This window comes from Acinonyx jubatus, chromosome B4 (assembly GCF_027475565.1).
Source record: "Acinonyx jubatus isolate Ajub_Pintada_27869175 chromosome B4, VMU_Ajub_asm_v1.0, whole genome shotgun sequence".
Lineage (NCBI taxonomy): Eukaryota > Metazoa > Chordata > Mammalia > Carnivora > Felidae > Acinonyx > Acinonyx jubatus.
The window spans coordinates 118,711,719-118,731,796 of record NC_069387.1 but is presented as its reverse complement, the minus strand read 5'-3'; the positions used below and the strand labels follow the sequence as shown (position 1 = coordinate 118,731,796).

Sequence of the window (20,078 nt, the reverse complement as noted above, 5' to 3'; positions counted from 1 at the left end):
ACTTAACTAATTAATTAATAGGAGGAGAGATAGTTTTGAAGATAGTGTATGATCAAAATTTGGGAGGCCAGATGAATAGAATAACAATAATAAAATAGTAAGAATTCACCAATAAAGCAGCAATAACTAAGGCTTACTGAGCACTCAAGTGTGCCAGGTACTGAGCTAGATATTTCAAAAACAATGTCTCATTTTTTTTTCTTCACAACTCAATGATAATAGTAATAAGAGTGGACATTTACAGAGGTTCACCATAGGCAAGTACTATGTTAATTGCTTTACACACATTATCTTCTTCAATCTTCCCACCAGCCTCTAGGTGCCTACCTCAAAGGGATGTCCCAAAGATTAAATGAGTTAGTACATGCAAAGCCTCCAGATAAAGCCTGCACATAATAATCATTTAATATATCTTATCTATGAGCAGCATGAGTTAGTACATGCAAAGCCTCCAGATAAAGCCTGCACATAATAATCATTTAATATATCTTATCTATGAGCAGCATCACCATCATCCTCCTCTCAAGGTCTTCCTCCTACTCCTCCTCTTTATTATTATCCTCATTTTATAAGTGAGAAGTCTGAAGCCCAGACATATTCAGTAACTTGGAACAGCTGGGAAGAGAATCAGCCATGGGGGAAGGGTCGGATGATATCCAGGTCATCTGCTGTCAGAATCCCACTCTTGTGATTTTTTAAAAAGTCTTATTTATTTATTTTGAGAGAAAGCGAGAGTGGGGGAGAGGCAGAGAGAGAATCCCAGGCAGGCTCCATGCTGTCAGCACAGAGCCTGACCCAGGACTCAAACTCATGAACCATGAGATCATGGCCTGAGCCGAAATCAAGAGTCAGATGCTCAACCGACTGAGCCGCCCAGGTGATTTTTAGAACACTTATTACAAAAGGCTTCCAATGCAGTAAAATAGCATAAGCCCCACCCCCTTGCATCACATTCTAGTTTGACCTATAGAGTTCATTAGGGTTATTATCAGATCTCATAAAATCAGACCCCAAAGTCAAATAGGATTTCAGGAGGTTTGTGTGTGAATCAGGGCACCTCAGCCCTGACCCATAAACAAAGTGCCCACTGGAAACACTCTGCATCTATTCTACATACCAGAATAGTTTCTGTAACTATCAAGTCTTTTCTACAACTTCAGAACTAAGTCAGAATGTGTTCGAAAGGACAACAGGTTACCCATTTACTCATAAAATGCCTTTTAAGAATTCTTTCAATCTCTCATTGATAGGTGCAAACTCCTGGCCTGGAGACGAATGAATGTAACTGACAGTGACCTATATAAAAATGCGGTCATTTGAAATTTCCAGTCAGATGCAGATCAGTTTTGTTAGTTGAGGCTTGAAGTTTGAATCAAAATTCATCCCCAGACATTAGCACATTTTTGTATGTTCCACTGATAACTGGGGGAAAAGAAAGCTCTTGATTTAATCTAGTGCTGAGCAAATGGCAGTCATTGTCAATGCGTTATACTTGTGTTCTTGCAATTATACTTTCAAAAATGTATTGCAATGACTCTCATTGATGCCATAAATATCTACAATAAAACATACATTAAAATTAAAATATTTCTAACAGAAACAGATATAGAGACCAATGAAATCAGGATGTTAACCATGATCTTTGCTTTGTTTTTAAGTTTTTAAAAATTTTCTCGTGTGTGTTTGTGTGTGTGTGTGTGTGTGTGTGTGTGTGTGTGTGTATGTGTATGAGTATCACAAGTCTGACAGGTCTGCAGTGAAGTCTCAAAGGAAGAGAGCTCCCAGGATCTTTAAAATATAAAAATCTGGGGTGTCTGGGTAGCTTACTCGCTTAAATATCTGACTTTTGATTTCAGCTCAGGTCATGATTTCACAATTCCATGAGTTCGAGTACCACATCAGCCTCTGTGTGGGACTCGAGCACAGTGCCTGCTTGGGATTCTGTCTCCCTCTCTCTCTGCCCCTCCCCTGCTCTCCCCCTCTCTCTCTCAAAAATAAATAAACTTTAAAAAATCTTATAAAATATAAAAATTTAACTGAATTCTACAAAGACCCTGTTAAATTGATATTATCATTCTTTGCAGATGGGAGGCTCAGAGAAGCAAAATAGTCCATAAAATAAGGATTGGCTAGCTGGATATCCACTGTACCTACTTCTAATCTATCATACATTCTCTATCATAAAGGCAAGAAATTGGACACAATCTTTCCCAGACTCCCTTGCAGCTAACATTGTGCATATGATTTAAGCTCTTCCAGACAGATGCACTTATAAGACTGTTGTTTCTGCTGGCAAGTAGGATTGTGGAATTGTGCAGCAATATTGGGTTCCAGCTGCTAGCTTAGAGGATGTTGAAAAGCAAGACACAGGGCCTTCATCATGCACATGTACAGATTTAGCTGGCACGCCATGTCTCTAGAGCCAGTGATTATGGTGGAGGCAGCTTCCTGGTCCCAAGATGGCAGCTAAGGTGGTGTCTTTCTGGAACCAACAGTTCTGTGTTAGCTTCCTGTTTCCCCATCTTGTTGACTATAGCAATGGTCCGGGCAGGCCAGTTCTGAAGTGTGTGCACTAAGCATCCTCTTGGAGACTCAGCATAGAACCTGCTCCTCTGCCCTTCCAACTTCTTCTTCATTCATTCCTTACTGCTTGAAGTTTTGGTTTCTGTTTTATTTCACTGAACTCTGACCGATATATTAAGTAACTTGCATACTCAGCCAAGAATTACAGAGTCTAGATTCAATGCATGCCTGTGAACCCCCAAAGTTCACACATTCCCTTTGATGGAAAGTTAAAGAGTAAAATTCACTTTGTATCTTGTAAGCACAGACATGCAAGGGGTGCCAGGTGAGGGGACTGGGTTGGCCAAGCTGTTAGGCCTTCCTGGCATAGGCTCCTGCTTCTTCCCCTTGTACTCTACCCTATGCTGTGAACCTCCTACCTATCCACTAAGCCAGGATCATTTTCATTTGTTTCCTCAGGAGAACATATACAGAGCACAAAGGAGCTCACTATTGGTTTTTAGTCACCACAATCTGAGCCTTCAGATCCCAGGCACTAAATTTCCCCAAGTTGGGAAGGGTAAATAAAGAAAGAGGAAGTTAAAAAAAAAGAGTCAAGATATATATTAGATACGTGAAAAGCCCTGAGTTCTGTCCTTCCCCTCTTCACGCCCAGACTGCATCCTGGGATGCTTGTATTGAAAGATTATAGAAACTCCATGTCATTCAGGAGTTCTAGAACAGAAAAATTCTTGCACCCTTCCCAGAAGACAGCCCGGAGAGGCACTGGATGTTGCCTGCACACAGGGTGGCAGGGGAGCAGATGAAATGGCTTCATGTTTTCTCTGAGCAGCCAGGTCTTCCAACACGACACTGCAGGAGCATCGGGAACCCACCCCAGCTGAGTTGCAGGACAGCAGGCAGGCCAGACAGGAAGGAGGAATGTACTCAAGACCCCGGGATGGAGCCTCAGAGACCTTTCCCACTGGTCACCGCAGACCAGCTAGAACAACACCCAGCAGATGCTGGACTGTGTTAACAACACTGGAGACCAGAGTCCCACCTGCAGTGCCCAATCCCTCCCTGACCCTGGATAATCACAGAATTTAGACAAAACCCCAGAGAAATGTGAGAGTTTTTTTGGTGGGGGTGAGGGTGAGCAGAATAATCCTAAATTAAATGAAATAAAGGCTCCACAAGGGCTTGAAACTGAATTCAACCCAGCTACACAAAATGAGTTTATGTTTCCTGTATACATGCCCTGACTCTTGTGCTCTCTCACTATATAGCTTCTAGTTAATAGGCTGATACTCACCCTCAAGAGTCATTGGTCCAGAACAAGGTCAGCAAACTACAGCTAGGCCTATGAGCCAAATTCGGCATGCTGCCTGTTTTTTTTTTTTAATTTCCTTACCTATTTTTGTAAGTTAAATAAAGCCATGGCTATGCCCCTTCTTTATGTGGCCGTGTTTGCAGAGTTGAGTAATTGCAAGAGAGACCGCTAAAATATTTACTCTCTCTTTACAGAAAAAAAAATTGCGTACCCTAATGTAGCACACGGGCTCATCCTGGCCCCATCTCATCTCCTCCCTTGCACTCTGGTCCTTTTGCTCATACCACTGGGGCAAAGTCTCAAGTCAAAATCAATGAAAAAGCTCTGCTTTTTTTTTTTTTTTTTTTGCTCTTAAAAATTATATCTACATCCAGCTCCAGCTTTTCCTCCCTGAACTCACCCAAGGACAAGTTCTCTTTTGACCACTTTTCTGTCCCCTTCTGTCCTATGACCCTGCACTTTCCTGGTAGCCCCCCATCTCTGGCTTTCTTCTATACCCTTTAGGGGATTCTCTTCCCCTGCCTGCTTTTAAAGTTGGTGTTTTTTAGGGTTGTCCTAGGCACACTGGTTTCACTCCAGTTACCCTGGATGCCCCAGATTCTTCTCAGGAGGACCAGGTTTCTCTAAGTGCTCATCTGTAAGGAGTTGAGCCGACCCAGGTTACTGACTTCAGGAGTCTATTTCCTTGGCCTAGACAATACCAATACTTTGGCCACTGAATTAGTCAATACTAGCCTTGACCAAATAGCTCAAAGAGTAGAATGATCATTTACTAGGCAAGGATTAAAAGACATGGTAGCCAAGTGGTTAATAGCAAATGCTCTGGAGTTAGATTCATAAGCTATACTTTTGAAGCTCCACCTCTAATTAGCTGTGAAGCCTTGAGTAAGTTGATTAACTTCTTGTGCTGCACTTTCTTCATCTATAAAATGGGAATGAGCATGAGAACTAATAAGTTTACTACTGAGGTATAACAAATACATTATATAATAAAGTATTATTCTCCTTGATCTTAATTTTAAGAAAAGGAAAAGAAAACAACCTAAGGCACCGGGTGGCTCAGTCAGTTAAGTGTCCAACTTCAGCTCAGGTCATGATCTCATGATTCGTGGGTTCGAGCCCCACATGGGGCTCTGTGCTGACAGCTCAGAGACTGGAGCCTGCTTTGGATTCTGTGTCTCCCTCTCTCTCTGCCCCTCCCCCACTCACACTCTGTCTCTCTCTCTCTTTTTCTCTCAAAAATAAACATTAAAAAAATTAAAATAAAAAATAACAACCTCCCACCCCTATAAAACCCACAATCCACAAATTCTTTTTAACCATGTGTAAGGTTATAAATAGGAAATAGTTTGTTTATATATAAACTAAATGCTCTAAAAAGGCTTTTCCTAGAAATCTGTAACAGGTAGGAGCAGAGGAGGAGAAAATGGGAACTTATCTGGGAAAAGGGAAGAATCCAGTCTGAGATATCTCAACAACCAACACAGTAAAACTTGAACAAGGAGAAAATGACCAACCAAAGAAGCTTACCTTTGCACCCCTCACAGGTCAGCGCATTATAATGGTATCCAGATGCTCTGTCTCCACAAACAACACATAATTCATCCCCTTTTATTCTCCCCGTTGTTGTACCCATTCGAGCCTTTTTTGTTACAGGAATCTCTGCTACCTCAATCTCTCCCTGGTAAAGAGTCTCAGCTGGCATTCGCCTGAGTTCATATATTCCAGGAGAATACCACTCTTCAGGCTGCTGGGGGTAGAAACCCAGGTTGGAATAATAGGACGATGAGGAAATCTGTGGTTGAACTTGGGAAAATGGAACATTGTTGTATTGTGAGTATGGTTCCACTTCTAGATTCTGTCCCAAAGGACCTGCTGCTTGTTCTGTTAGTACACCTGAACAAGAGTAACAAAACTGGAATTAAGAAGAGACAAAAATTTAACTATATAAATATTAACAACTTTTTTTACAGCCCAAAAACACCATAAAAAGGATTTAATGACAAATTACAAGCTCAGAACAATATCCACAGCATAAAAGACAGACAGAAGACTCATATCATTAACATGTAAAGAGCACTTGAAACCAATAAGAAAAATTCAACAGCCTCATGGAAAGAAAGGATAGAGGATTTGAATGGACTGCCTGTTTTTAGAAATACAAAGTGTTTTTATAAGCATACAAAAATGCATTCACCCTTACCAATAATTAAATTTAAATTTAAATTTAAATAATTCTCGGATAATTTCAGATGTGTGATTCTTTAAAGCATGATAGTAAACAGTTTTATCTTCCTCCCCTTGGACTTCCCTTGGTTAGTCCAATATATAAACTGCAATATAAAATATGATCATGTTCATCCTCAAATGAGTAAAGGTTAAAAATGCTCGACAGAACACACTCTTAGAAAAGCAAACATTCTTGGAGGGTAATTTTTCAATATCTTTCAGCATCTAAAACTCTAATACTCTTTTAACCCAGCAATTACACTGCAAGGAACTTTTTATTTTATTATTTCATTTCATTTCATTGAGGGAGACAGCATGCAAGTGGGAGAGAGGACCAGAGAGAGAGAGAGAGAGAGAGAATCTTAAGCAGAGGCTTAAGATGCGGGGCTTGATCCCACAACCCTGGGATTGTGACCTAAGCTGAAATCAAGAGTCAGATGCTCAGCTGACTGAACCACCCAGGCACCCCAAGGAAATTTATTTTAGAGACAGGTTTGCATCTGTGTGAAATGTTTCTGTAAAGATGTCCATTTGCAGGAACATCTGTAAGAACTATAATCAGAAACAATTTAAATAGCCACCAATAGGAGTCTGGTTTAATGAATTACACGATGTGATGCACTGAAATACTATGTAAATATGAAACAATGATTTAGATCTATATGTATTGATAAAGAAAGGTTTCTGTGATGTGCTACTATTTGAAAAAATTAAGCTACAGAATAATGCATAGATTTATGTGGGTATTGAAAAAATAATGTGTGTGGTGTATGTGTGTGTGTACAAGGCAGATTTCTGTATGATACAAAAGAAACTGGATGATGGGGACTGGAAAGTGAGATTGTTGACTTGTTCTTTGGGATAGGAGGTTGCATAGTATTTATACTGTTTGTACTTTTGCCAAGTATATTTGTATTTTAATCATTATTTTTTAAAAAAGGAGGGGCTTTAAAAAAAAAAGACAAGAAAACAATGCAGTGCCTGGAATTGAGTATGGTTCAAATACCAGTCCTGTTACTTATTTTCTGTGTGCATGTTGACAATTTATTTAATGTCTTTAAGGATCAAATTTCTCTTCATAAAATAGGGAATAATACCTATCTCATTAGTTTGATGTAAGAATTAAACAAGATAATGCAGGCCAAGCACTTTGCTAAATGTTGGGCACACAAGGAGTGCCTGATAAGTTATAGTTGCCATTAAATTATTATTAATAATAATCATTATTCCTACCACCATTATTACAAAATGAGACTTTTATCTATAAAACCTCTAGGTATTAGAAAACTATCAGGTTGTGAAAATGCTTCTATTTCCTAGAAGCATAAACTATGACTCTTTAGAAAATAAAAACATTTAAACTATGCAAAGCACTAAAAAATTTAATAAACATAAATAAGATATGAGAGTGTACAAATGTGTCTGATTCTTCAAAGCATAGTCAGGCAATCCTAGACTGAAATTCCAACTCCATCTCCTATGAAGAGCGGGACTCTCAGGCACTGATGAACCCCAGTTTTGATAGCAGCAAGCCTAAGATGAAAATATCTCTATCAAGGGTTTTGCTGAGGAATGAATGACATAATACAGATTCACAGTTCTTCACCTGAAACTCTTGCTGTCATATGTGTTTTGGAATTCAGAATTGTTTGTGTTTTGGAACAGAATATAGTGCTATTTTTCCCAGAGTGGTCTGGGACAGAACTCAGAATCTAACACAACACTCTTTTCCAGAGTGAAATGTACACATATTCGTACTAAGGAATAAAAAAATGCCATAAATATCCTCACATCCGTTCAGGTCAGGTTTTGCCACCAAAGAAGTTTGTGTCAAACTTTGGATAAAACGTTTGGTTTTTAGAGCATTTGGAATTTAAAATTGTCAGTTAGGGACTGTGGATCTATGTATCTATACATGTGGAATATTTTGTGCGGTGCTCAAAAAATGGTTGTAGATGTGTTGTTATTACTGCTACAACCACTACTGTCAGAAAACTCTTAGAGCCTCCCTCCTAATGCCAGGCACTTGTGTATTTTCATCTCTCTCTCACAAAATCTTAGGAGGGGAGTAACATCATTATCCTTATTTACAAATGAGTAGCCTGGGGCACAAAGAAGTTAGGCAACTTTACTCCTACCTACCCGAATAGCTAAGATTTGAACTTTGGTTGTCTGACTTCAAAGCATCACTTGTCTCGGATAATTTCAGATGTGTGATGCTTTAAAGCAGGATAGTAAACAGTTTTCTCTTCTTCCCTTTGGACTTCCCTTGGTTAGTCCCTTCAATGCCTCTGCTTGCAAGTAAGCTGCAACCAGGTGTGCAAGGCTCTGCATGATCCTACATTTTATTTTCCAGCCATTTCTCATGTCTTGACTTCTCTGTTCCTTGTATTGCTGCTTCCAGACTCAGGACCTCCCTTCTCCTCACCCCTACCCTTTCCCCCGGCCCCCTGCCCCCACACGACTCTTTCCTGAGCCTGGAAACTTCTGCAACACAGCCATCTGCTCACAGAGCTTCATCTCACTATTCTCCGCTTATCTCTAAATTTCTTTTTCAGTATAAGCTTCTCTTGGGAAGTCTTCCCTGACTTTCTGCTCCTGGGCATCCTGAATCTAGTTACATGGTACTTACCTATCCTCTCTGGGTGGCTTTGCTCATCTGTAAAGAAAAGACTTCATGTTGGATGACCTTATAGTTCTTTATATCTAAAATCTCCATAAGTATATGACTAATAGCCTATAGGCATAAGAATTCAGGGATCTTCTACAATGGCAGTGGGGAATATATGCATAACAAAAGTTTGTTAAAAAGAATGCTTTCTGCATTGACTCAGAAAAAGATTGCTGAAGCACAAAGTATACACTATCTGGGCAAAAATTAACTTCCTGTCTTTTATGCCTGACTTCTCCATATAAAACTAGCATTGAATCAGTATATCTGACAGACAAAAAGTTTCGGCAGTGGTGCTTTGTCTTATTACCACAAAATGGAAGAATATGAAAATATGATATTATCACAGCAAAAAGAAAAGACAAAATATAAGCAAAATCCTGATCTATTTCATAACCAAATATGACTAAAATTTGTAGAATGAATAGGTTTGAAAAGAACTGAGAAGCATTAAAAGCATTAGTTTCACTTACACTTATTCCTAGATTTTGTCCTCCAACTGATCTTACCCCAAGTCAATTACCTGTCCCCAGCCCCAGCCCCTCTCTTTCTGTAGGTCCAGCAAGCTTGAGCAATTTGCCTGAGGTCAAACAACCAATTAATGATAGAATCTGGATTTTACAAAATCCAAGGAAATGTGTAGTTTTTTTTCTCCTCAAGTGACAATTGCAAGATCTCTGAGCACTGTTTCAATAAAACTAATATTCTTGTAATCAATAGACACAATATACTCCCCAGTAAAGTCAGAACATGGAATCGGTGTCAAATGTCTTTGGAATCATTTCAAGTAAAATGGAAAGTTTTCACAAAGACATTGATAATATTACACGAAAACAATGAAATGTAAGAATATGAGAACAGCACATAATATTATTAAATAATGTTTCTATTCTCAAAGCACATCTACTTCTAGTATTTCAGTGTCCCCACCAAATCTTGACAGAGGAGAAACAATCAGTATGCAGGCAACTTATAATAAAAAACCCAGCGTGGTCAACATAACCCAAAATAGTGAGATTAGAACAGCTTCCATCATGAACTCACTGACAGGCTTCAAACAACTGCCTAACATTTTTCTTTTTCATTTTTTTCTGGGACTATTAACACCCAACCTTGCTATCTCATAGGTAATCCTGAATATAAAATAAGGTAGTTGAGAAAATGTTTTGATATGTTGAATGCCATAAAAAGACATGTTTGCTTCTAAAAGAACCTAGCAAAATCCTGATTTTAATGATAGTTGACTGATAGTTAATTAGTAATTATTAACACTTAGTCTGTTTTAATAACATAAGTTATAGGATACTTCTTTCATTTATAAACATATACTGAACACTTGTTATTTGACAGGAACTGTGCTAGACCCTGAGGATACAACAGTGAACAAGATAGAGATAATACAGACACAAAAGGCCCATCCCTTCTCTGTGCATGTGTTTGTGTGTGGAGAGATGTCAAGAGACAAAAACAAGTAAATGAATACCAGAACTTTGTGATAGGACTTTTCACATCAGATGTGGAAGGGGCAGAGAGGTAAGTCAACTTTAAAATATGCTTTCTAAAAAGGTGCATTTATTTCTACTTTAATACAATTTAAAGGGAATATATATATGTATGTGTGTGTGTATTATACATACATACATATATATGTATTTGTATGTACATATATATGCATATATATATGTACATATGTATGTATATAACACATATATTTGGATTTATCAGTGCTTTTCTGGAATCAGTCTAACAAGGAAAGGGACAATTTGGATTCCTTTATGACAGGGAATGTTCCCTGAGAGTTTAGAAAGAGCTTTTAAATGGCAACACATGAATAGACATGAGGGGAGTCTCCATGCAGGGAGATCCCCTGCAAAAGGAAAGCAAAACTCTTTTGGGTAGAGTCTTTAGCATTTAATAGTTTTTCTAAAGGAGTAGAATCTGACCGAATTTTGTGAGATGATGGAAATGTTTTATACCTACCAATATGGTAGCCACTAACCATATGAGAATGTGGCTAGTGATATTGAGAAACTGAGTTTGAAGTTGTATTTAATTTTAAATAATTGAAATTTAAAAATTTGTGGCCACATGTGCCTAGTGCCTACCATATTAGACCGTACCTCTCCAAGGAGTGTGTGATTGAATCCTTGGGTACCCAAATGGGAGAATCAGGTTCATGTAATAATGATGGCACTTTGCCATGATCTCAGTTTGTTTCTGAAGAACCTGGAAAGCATTCACATTATATCCATTATTTTACTCCTGGCACTATTTTACTCTTGACCATAGTAAACATTTCATGACTGCTTGTTAAAATGTTTCATGCATGGAAAAATTGCCTTCTATGCCTTCCTTTATTTCCTAGTCCATTGTTTCTTAACTGATGATATGGCTTCATTTGTAAGCTGTCTGCCATTCCTGGCCTTTGTGATGTTGGTGCCTTTCCCTGGCTTGCCAGCTGATCACCTCCTCTGTGAGGCCTGTCCTAGCTCCCCTCGATTAATCTCCCCTAGAATTAATCTCACCTACTGTCTGTACACACCTCTATTGCAGCGCTTAGAAGCATGGACTATTGTTTGACTTGTTTACAGGCTTATCTTCCACGCTAAACTTGAAGTTTAGTGACATACAGGTTTACCAGGGCCCTTCTGCATGCACAAATCTGGATTCAATTCACCTGCAATTTGCTAGATGTATGAACTTGGGAAAGACATTGAACTTTTTTAAGCTTCTCTTCCTTCCTTTATAATGTGGAATAAACAACCTGGGTGAGAGGTTGTAGTATAGGTAAGCTAAGGCATAGAACATAAACTGCATAGGGCTGGATATAGCATAAACATTCAATACATTTTTTAAATTTTTTTAATGTTTTATTCATTTTCTGAGAAACAGAGAGAGAGACAGAGAGAGAGAGAGAGAGAGAGCAGGGAAGGGGCAGAGAGAGACAGAGGGAGACACAGAATCCAAAGCAGGCTCCATGGCCCAGAGCCTGATGTGGGGCTCAAACTCATGAACCATGAGATCATGACCTGAGCTATAGTCAGACATTTAACTGACTGAGCAACCCAGGCACCCCTCAATACATTTTTTATTGTTGTAGTTAGCCAGTGAACTCTTTGGGGAATATATTAGATTATATTCCTCTCCTCTTTTTTTTTTTTCATTCCTGGCACCTTACACAAAGCCTGACACTGTACGCCTAACAAATGTCTCTTAAATGGAAATAGTGGGAAATTCGCTTCTCCTGCCTTTCAACTAACTTCCTAAGTACAATGCCAGTCACTTTTGAACATCATATTTAAATAAAATGTTATGCTGCCATGTCTACAATCAGAAATAGGCTCAAAATTATAATTATTGTAAAAATGATTAGAGTTTCTCTTTTAACTGAAAATTTAAAAGGTAAGAGTCTGTTTTGAGAAGAATATTAAAATAGACAATATTACATTATACAGTCTATGTTTTAATTATAATCTGTGTTTTGCTTCAGAGAAAACAAACAGCCTAGGCCTAAAGCTGAACTCTTTACTCATCTAATTTTCCACAGACTTGGGAGAAATCGGCTGTGAAACTAGTTCAGTACATCGATGTTTCTCAATCTCTTTTTATTTTTCTCACCACAACAACAGTTTGAAATACATCTTATATCATGACCCCTGTATACACATAAACATATGTAGAACTAACTGAAACAAAATTTCCATGAAATAACACTTACCCCTACTTCTTAAAGTACACTCTGACGTTTCTATTCTATTCTACTCCTATTCTATTCTAGTCTAGTCTAGTCTAATTTTCAATACTGGTTATAAGCCCCAAATAGACTTCATGATCCACTGGGGTCTAAGACATGCCATTTTTAAAACACTGCATTAAATAATGCACTTCAAAGTGTTTTTTCAAGTGTCTACAGGCATTATTGTTAGAACTGTCTAGTGTTTAACTTGAAAAAATCTTGCTCATTTTACATAATATTCAATGAAGAATCTTGGGAAAAAATACTTAGATTTTATCTCAATGAGATATTCACCTGCCTCGAATCCTAAAAAATCATCCCACCCCAACTTCTCACCCCAGTCTTCTGGCTCTGACTGAGACATCTTTGACATAGATCTGTTGCTAAAATCTCAAACAAAAGCCCCCACACTTGCTCAGCCCAGTTGTGTAAATTTGACCAAGAGCAATTGTGAACAGTATCCTACCTTTATCAGGCTTCATGCTCATCATTTCCATGACAAATCCTGATGATGTGTGGCTATGGCGAGGACTACTTTGAATTGGATATTCTAACCCCTGAAACTGCATTACCATTCTTAGCTTATTCACAGCAACTGAAAATGAGACCAGGTAAGGAGTGACAGAGGCCAGAGGTTGTATGGTTTACTGATTAACTTCATTACAGAGCAGAATATTTGTAAATGTTTATGAGAAAAGTCCTCGATGCCAAGTTGCCTAGTAAACTGGAAACCAGTCTCTTAGCTTAATTTTGGGGAGTACTTTCCAGTTTCAGAACTTAATATGTAGAATAGATTTCTGGTCAGTGGCCCTAAAAGTGGATTTGGGATCAATTGCCATGCTCTAGGTCTTGACATTTGTTCCTATCAAAAGACTACAGAATAATTTAATTTTATGATGTCAGGAAACAATAAAGCATAATGCTTAACAGTAGAAGGCCAATTGATCTGGGTTTATATCCAGTGTTATTGGTGGAATTGTGTCCCACCCCCCCCCCCACCAAATTGGTATGTTGAAGTCCTAACCTCATCATGTGACATTATTTGGAGAGAGGGTTTTTATAGAGGTAATCAAGTTAAAATGCAATCATGAAGGTGATCCCTTATCCCATATAACTGGTGTCCTTATATAAATGGGAAATTTAGACACGAGACAGTATGAAGAGACACAGGGATCTACAAGCCAAGGAGAGAAACCAGGAACACACCCTTCCCTCACAGCCTCCAGAAAGAATCAACCCTGCCAACACCTTGATTTTGGACTTTTAGCCTCAGGAATAGTGAAACAATCCATTTCTGTTGTTTAATCCACCCAGTCTGGGACTTCATTAAAGCATCCTTAGCAAACTGATACATCCAGACTCCCTTGGTACTCACTAGCTCCGTGGACCATGGACCAATTCCTGAACCATTTTCTGCCTCCATTTCCTCATCTATAAAGTGGGACTTATAACCATAAAATCTCATAGAGTTAGTATGAGGATTAAAGAAGATAATATTGATGAAATGCTTAGCACAGTGGGTGGATACCCACCATCATTACATTGATGTTATGATTCTTCATCTTTGGACTCAGGTTGTAGGGTGGCTTGCTTACTGAGTAGAAATAGTTTCTACAGCACAACTGGTGGATATCAAGCTTGTGACTGTTGCTTATTTCTTGGAAGAGAGGGCTCTAGAATAGGAATTGGTAGGACTAGGGTTAAGCTCACATTTAATGCAATCAGACACCCTGTATAACCTTAGGCCAGTCTCTCAGCTTCTCTGGGCCTCATTTGTCTACATCAACAGATGGTAAAACATAGATAATAATTCCTGCCCTACTTCCCTCATAGACTTGTTGTGAAGATAAAAACGCAATAAATATGAAAGCTGTTTCAAAGGCAATAGTGATCTGTACAAATGCAGTCATCATTGCCAAGACATTTCAACAGCTTTCACGTGTTTACAAAGTGGTTCCACATGCATTACCTCATTTGATCCTTCTCACATCCTCTGAGGAAGGTATTATATCTGAGGCCCACTATCTTCTACCCTATTTTACAGACTCTACAAGGCAGTGACATTCAGTGATTTATCTAAAGTCATGCAGTTAGTGAGGGATGAAGTTAGGACTTTACCCCAGGTCTTCTGACTCAAAGCCCCGTGGTTGAAAAACTGAGGCACACTTGCCCTAGTTGCCAAGAAAGGGGAAAAGAGTGATAGTGCATGGGTATGTTTCAGTTCAGCTTGCCAAATCACTTACCATTTGCAAAGCTATTCTCACTCCTCAGTCTACTTCTGATTTCATTCTCCTCTCCTCACAACCCCAGAACTATCCTTGCCTTGAGAGGATCCTGGGTGGAAGAGCTACCCAAAGGATTTAACCAGGACAAATTATCTCTGAGTTTTCAATTTTAATAATTCTCTACTGACTTTTTAACTGCTCAAACAAATGGGCTTCTTGCCCTCAGAAACTGCTATACTAACAAGGAAATGAGTAGGACAATTTAGCTGATCGGGGAAACAGCTGTTGCTGAGTGACATTCACACACGATATTCTCATAATAAGACTGGTTGGATCCCTTTGCTTCTTTCTCAGTGATGACCAACTGCCTCATGTTATTTTTTTTCTAAAAACACATTATCCCCCTGCTGTTCTGTGCACTGAAATAGTAGCCACTAGTCATATATGGCTACTTAAATTAAAATTAATTAAATTAAATTAGAATCAATTCCTCAGTTACACTCGTCTTATTTTAAGTGTTAATATGTGGACAGTAGCAACCGCATTGGACAATGTAGATCTAGAACATTTCACCATCACAGAAAGTTCTATTGGTCCTATTGCATAAGGTACTTGGGAACAATGTGAATGATACATCCTTCCTGGTAAGTCAGAGAATGAGCTATGAAGCCTTGAAATTAGGTAGTCCCAGGTTTTCTGAGAACTATCCTTTAGAGGAGACTTGACCAATAGACTCTGGGTGATGTAATCTCATTGGAAAGACCTCCCCTGAGAAGGCGAATGTGAGTGTTCTCTTAGCCTGGATCCTTAACCATCCAATTCTAATTCCTTGTCTTGATTATATTTTGGTTTCCACTTAACTACCTATGGAACTTTAAGCAGATTATTGAACTTTTTAAATCTCCATTTTCTCACCAGTAAAAGGGGAATAGTAATGGTATACACCTCATAGGAGTGTTGTAAGAATTAATATTAATGGTGGGGCACCTGGGTGGCTCAGTCGGATAAACATCCAACTTGGGCTCAGTTCATGATCTCATGGTTCATGGGTTGGAGCCCCACATCGGGCTCTGTGCTGACAGCTCAGAGCCTGGAGCCTGCTTCGGATTCTGTGTCTCCCTCTCTCTCTGCCTCTGCCATACTCGTGCTGTCTCTCTCTCTTTCTCTCAAAAATAAATAAAACATTTCAAAAAATTTTAATAAAAAAATAAAAGAATTAATACTAATGGCAAATAGTTATAGAGTACTTGTGATGTGCCAGGCATTCTTCTGAGAACTTGATTAAATAAAGCAAGTCACTTGCATAAAGTTAAAGGACCACATACCAGTAAATGACAGAGATGGACTTGAATGCAGGAAGCTTGCTAACTAATATAGAATAAGTATGATATCTGACATATAGAAAGCACTCAAGAAATAGTAGCTGTTACCATTAGCACAATTCTTTTTATCCCTGTAAGTGTATAAATTTTCAATCTGATTTTATATTCAACCTTTCTCAGCTTGGTTAATCTGAGTGCCCTTGAGATTTGTTTCTTAGCCTACAAGGTTGAGTGCAAGGCCCTGGATGGCAATGGAGTCACCCACCAGTTAGCCACTTTGTAATTCTTCATCCCACTGCATGCCTTCTCCAAACTATTCAGCCCTATCAGAAGAAGCACTGTTTTGTCTACTCTATTTTGTAATAAGGAAAGTCCCTGTCAATACTTCTTTACCATCTTCCATTTCTAAACTCCACCAACAAGGGTTACCAGATCTGAGATTCCTGGGAGTGCAAAATCCAAAGCCATAGTGAATTAATAAAAACTTAGATATTGCATAAATCTGCAGAAAAGATATGGGTAAGAAACAGTAGTGACACAATATTTACATTACACTAAAACAAAGCTCCCGATTTGTCTGAGCCAATGGTTTCTTTTCATCTTCTGGAAACTTTCAGCTTCAATTTACCCATCACATCAGAACTACATTCACTTTAGTTGAACTCAGTGAGATTAAAAAAAAAAAAAAACCTGAGGTGAAATGTCAGAAATATTCCACAAAACTGCATCTTAAGACCTTTAATTGTATTTTAAAACATCTGACTGACTCTGTAACATCTGAAAGATTCTTTTAATTTAAGCAAAAGACATAAGCAAGAATAAGATTCTAAAATGAATATCTTTTAATAAAAATAGAACTACCCAGGGGCACCTGGGTGGCTCAGTCAGTTAAGCATCTGACTTCGGCTCAGGACATGATCTCTCAGTTCATGAGTTCAAGCCCTGTGTCTAGCTCTGTGCTGCCAGCTCAGAGCCTGGAGCCTGCTTTGGATTCTGTGTCTCCCTCTCTCTCTGTACCTCCCCTGCACACACTCTGTATCTCTCTTTCTCTCAAAAATAAGTAATCATTTAAAAAAATTTTTTTAATAAAAAAATAAAACTACCCAGAGAAAATGGACATAAACAGCTAAGGGAAGCACAAAGTAATGAAAAATAGCTAAAGGAAAGGAATTATTTGGGATATGCCTCCTGCCACTTGCTGATCCTCATTCAAAACAGGGCTTTGGAAAGACTATTAGATACAAATATAAAAATTAATATAAAAACACAGATTCCATAGCTATTGTTAGCAAAGCCATAATACCAAGATGAGACAGAACAAGTGTTTCCTTCCTTAGGGCACCTGGAAATTTATTTCCATGCTGTTGGGTTTTGTTGGCTCCTTGAAGATTCTTTGCATTCAACAATGTTAAGATAAATAGCACTTCCTTCCCTTAATGAGTAGGGCGGTGTTTATCATTTCAACAATTTAAATAGTAACAACTACCTTGAAAACTCTGGATTAATTATGTTGTGTGATGCCTTCAGGTTTACAAAAACACTTTCAACACAGCCATTCAATTCTCCCAACAAGCTGTAATGTGTCATTATTATCCCCATTTACAAGGGAGAAAACTAAACTTCAGAGTGTCTCAATTGCCTCTTAGACTTTATTTCTTTAAATTTCATTGCTTATTTCCACTCACAATCAGTGAACTTTTCCCAATATCACTGAGCCAAAAGAACCAGAATTCACTGCACTAAGAACATTGGATATTGGAGCGTAAGACAGTACCTTCTCTTGCTTATGCTATCCTATTGTTACAATGCTTTTTTATTCATCTGAAATTTTGTGATTTTTTGAGTTCTTAAGGCACAGTTTGGTAAAAGAATACATAGGTTTTATATAACATACCTATTCACCATGTCAAACTGTGGAAAGCTGTGGACTTTGTCATGATTACCTTTTATTGTGCACTAATTGCATAAAGATCCTGCCTTCTTCATTCATCAGAGAAGCCTTTCTCAACCCACTAAATTAATCTTTGACCAAGTTTCCTGGCTTGTAGGATGTCCCAAAGGAAAGGAGACTTATCTCTTTTGGGTCACCATGTCCTTCCATTCCGAGTCCTATATGTGGATTGAGTTACCAATGAGCTAGATTCCCATCTGGATTTGTCAGGGATGTGTGGTAGCAGAATAAATTAAACGACCTCAGAAAGTGATTCCAGTCTCATCTCTACAATTCCATTCTGTCCCAGCTTCTTTCCTTCTTTTCTGCAAGAACCAGTTTAAGAAAACAGAATCTATAGAGCAAATCTGCCCCATCCCCCCTCCAAATCTTAGCCTTCCTTTGAATATTTAAACTGATTTAGCGGAAAAATCACATTAATACTGTGTGGCAGACCCCTCTGGTGGCAGTGTCACATCCTGAAGCCCACCCCTCATTTCAGCTGTAGCCACAGCAAGTGATCCCACATGAGCTCAGACTCACCTCATACTTAGTCTGTCATTTCAGGATCATGCTGCATATCTTTTTGCTTTCTGCTCAGAACTTCTCCAACACCATAGGAGGGAGACCACTTGGCCTGATTCCACTGGGAGTAATAAAGGCACAACCCACAAGTGCCAGGGAGTTCATGCCCCCAGGGGTGACCCTGTTAGTAACTGCCCCAGTCCCTGGTTCCTCAGAAGACAATCCTCTATGCTACTCTCAGGGGAATCAAGATCCCCTTGTCCACAACAGGGACCCTCATCTCATGTTGGTTTTCCTCTGTCCCTGTTTCATGACTCCAGTCTTTGATTTCTACAACCCAGGATCACCTCTCACATAAACTGCCTGTGTGCAAGTCCTTGCTTCAGGCTCCTCTCTTCAGGGTAACCATTTATACATGAGGAGATGCGCTCCCATCACCTTACCCAAAGCCTTCAGAGAGTAAGGGGTCCATAGCCATCTCTAGAAGAGGCTGAAAGTTCTCACTGCAGAGGTAATTAGTGTCACCAGTGCCCATTAGTGAGTACTTATCAGTATTTGCTATATAATCTTACCAGCACCTTCCCACTGTCTTAACATTGGGATTTCATTATGGCCTTTATAGTAACCTGCAGGGAGGAGGACCATGCCCAAGGCCACCTTAGAAGTCACGTCATGTGCCAGATAAGTACCACTGAGTCCAGGTCACCGCTTTCTAGCACAACTAGAGCAATTTGTGGATTCAGATGTTAAAACTAGACAGTGGTTGGGGCGCCTGGGTGGCTCGGTCGGTTGAGCGTCCGACTTCAGCTCAGGTCACGATCTCACGGTCCGTGAGTTCGAGCCCCGCGTCGGGCTCTGGGCTGATGGCTCAGAGCCTGGAGCCTGCTTCTGATTCCGTGTCTCCTTCTCTCTCTGTCCCTCCCCCGTTCATGCTCTGTCTCTCTCTGTCTCAAAAATAAATAAAAATGTTAAAAAAAAAATTAAAAAGAAAACTAGACAGTGGTTCTAGAATTCTCCATCTAATCATCTCCTTTTACTCATGTTGGTTAATGGGGATGCAGGGTCCAAAACCAGTTGTCTAGACTCTTTCAATGACCCTAAATAAAAATGAAAAGACAAGGCCTTAAAGTCCATTGCAGACTTTGGGCTTTTGCATTTACTATTTCCTCTGCCTAAAATGTTCTCCTTGGCTTCTTGTCTTTCAGTCTCAGCTCAATTGTCAACTCCTCAGAGGCTTTCCTTGGCCACACCAGTTAGAGCAGTCCCATCCTTCCAGTTACTATGATATCACCCTGTTTTATTGTTTTCATAGCACTTACCACTGCCTCATGTTATTTTGTTTATTTATTTATTTGTATGCTTATTGTGAGTCTACCCTCCACTAGGATCTTGCCTGTCTTTTTCCCTGCTTTATTCCAATGCCTGGTATATAGTTGGTACTCAATATTTGGGTGGAAGAAATGATAGCTATCCATATGCCATACAATTAACCTCACTTTCCTTTGTTGTAACAACATGATAGCTGGTTTTCATTACACAGACCATTGGAAAAGAGTTTCACTCTCCAGCTAGTTGAGTCCATGGGTTAATACTTCCGAGTCTCTA

General features: G+C 39.1%; 1 protein-coding gene across 5 annotated transcripts in view; it reads right to left on the bottom strand.

Annotated features, from left to right (window-relative positions):
• Positions 1 to 20,078, bottom strand: part of NR1H4 (nuclear receptor subfamily 1 group H member 4) — a 76,566-nt gene that overhangs the window by 37,141 nt on the left and 19,347 nt on the right. For 2 of the 5 annotated variants that reach the window (XM_015070859.3, XM_015070860.3), the window contains exon 3: positions 5,366 to 5,731. In XM_015070859.3, coding sequence (XP_014926345.1) covers positions 5,366 to 5,731 — 366 coding nt within the window. Of the gene's footprint in view, positions 1 to 5,365; positions 5,732 to 12,937; positions 18,275 to 20,078 lie in introns of those variants that run through there. The other 3 variants (XM_015070856.3, XM_015070858.3, XM_027071007.2) reach the window with 3 other exon arrangements.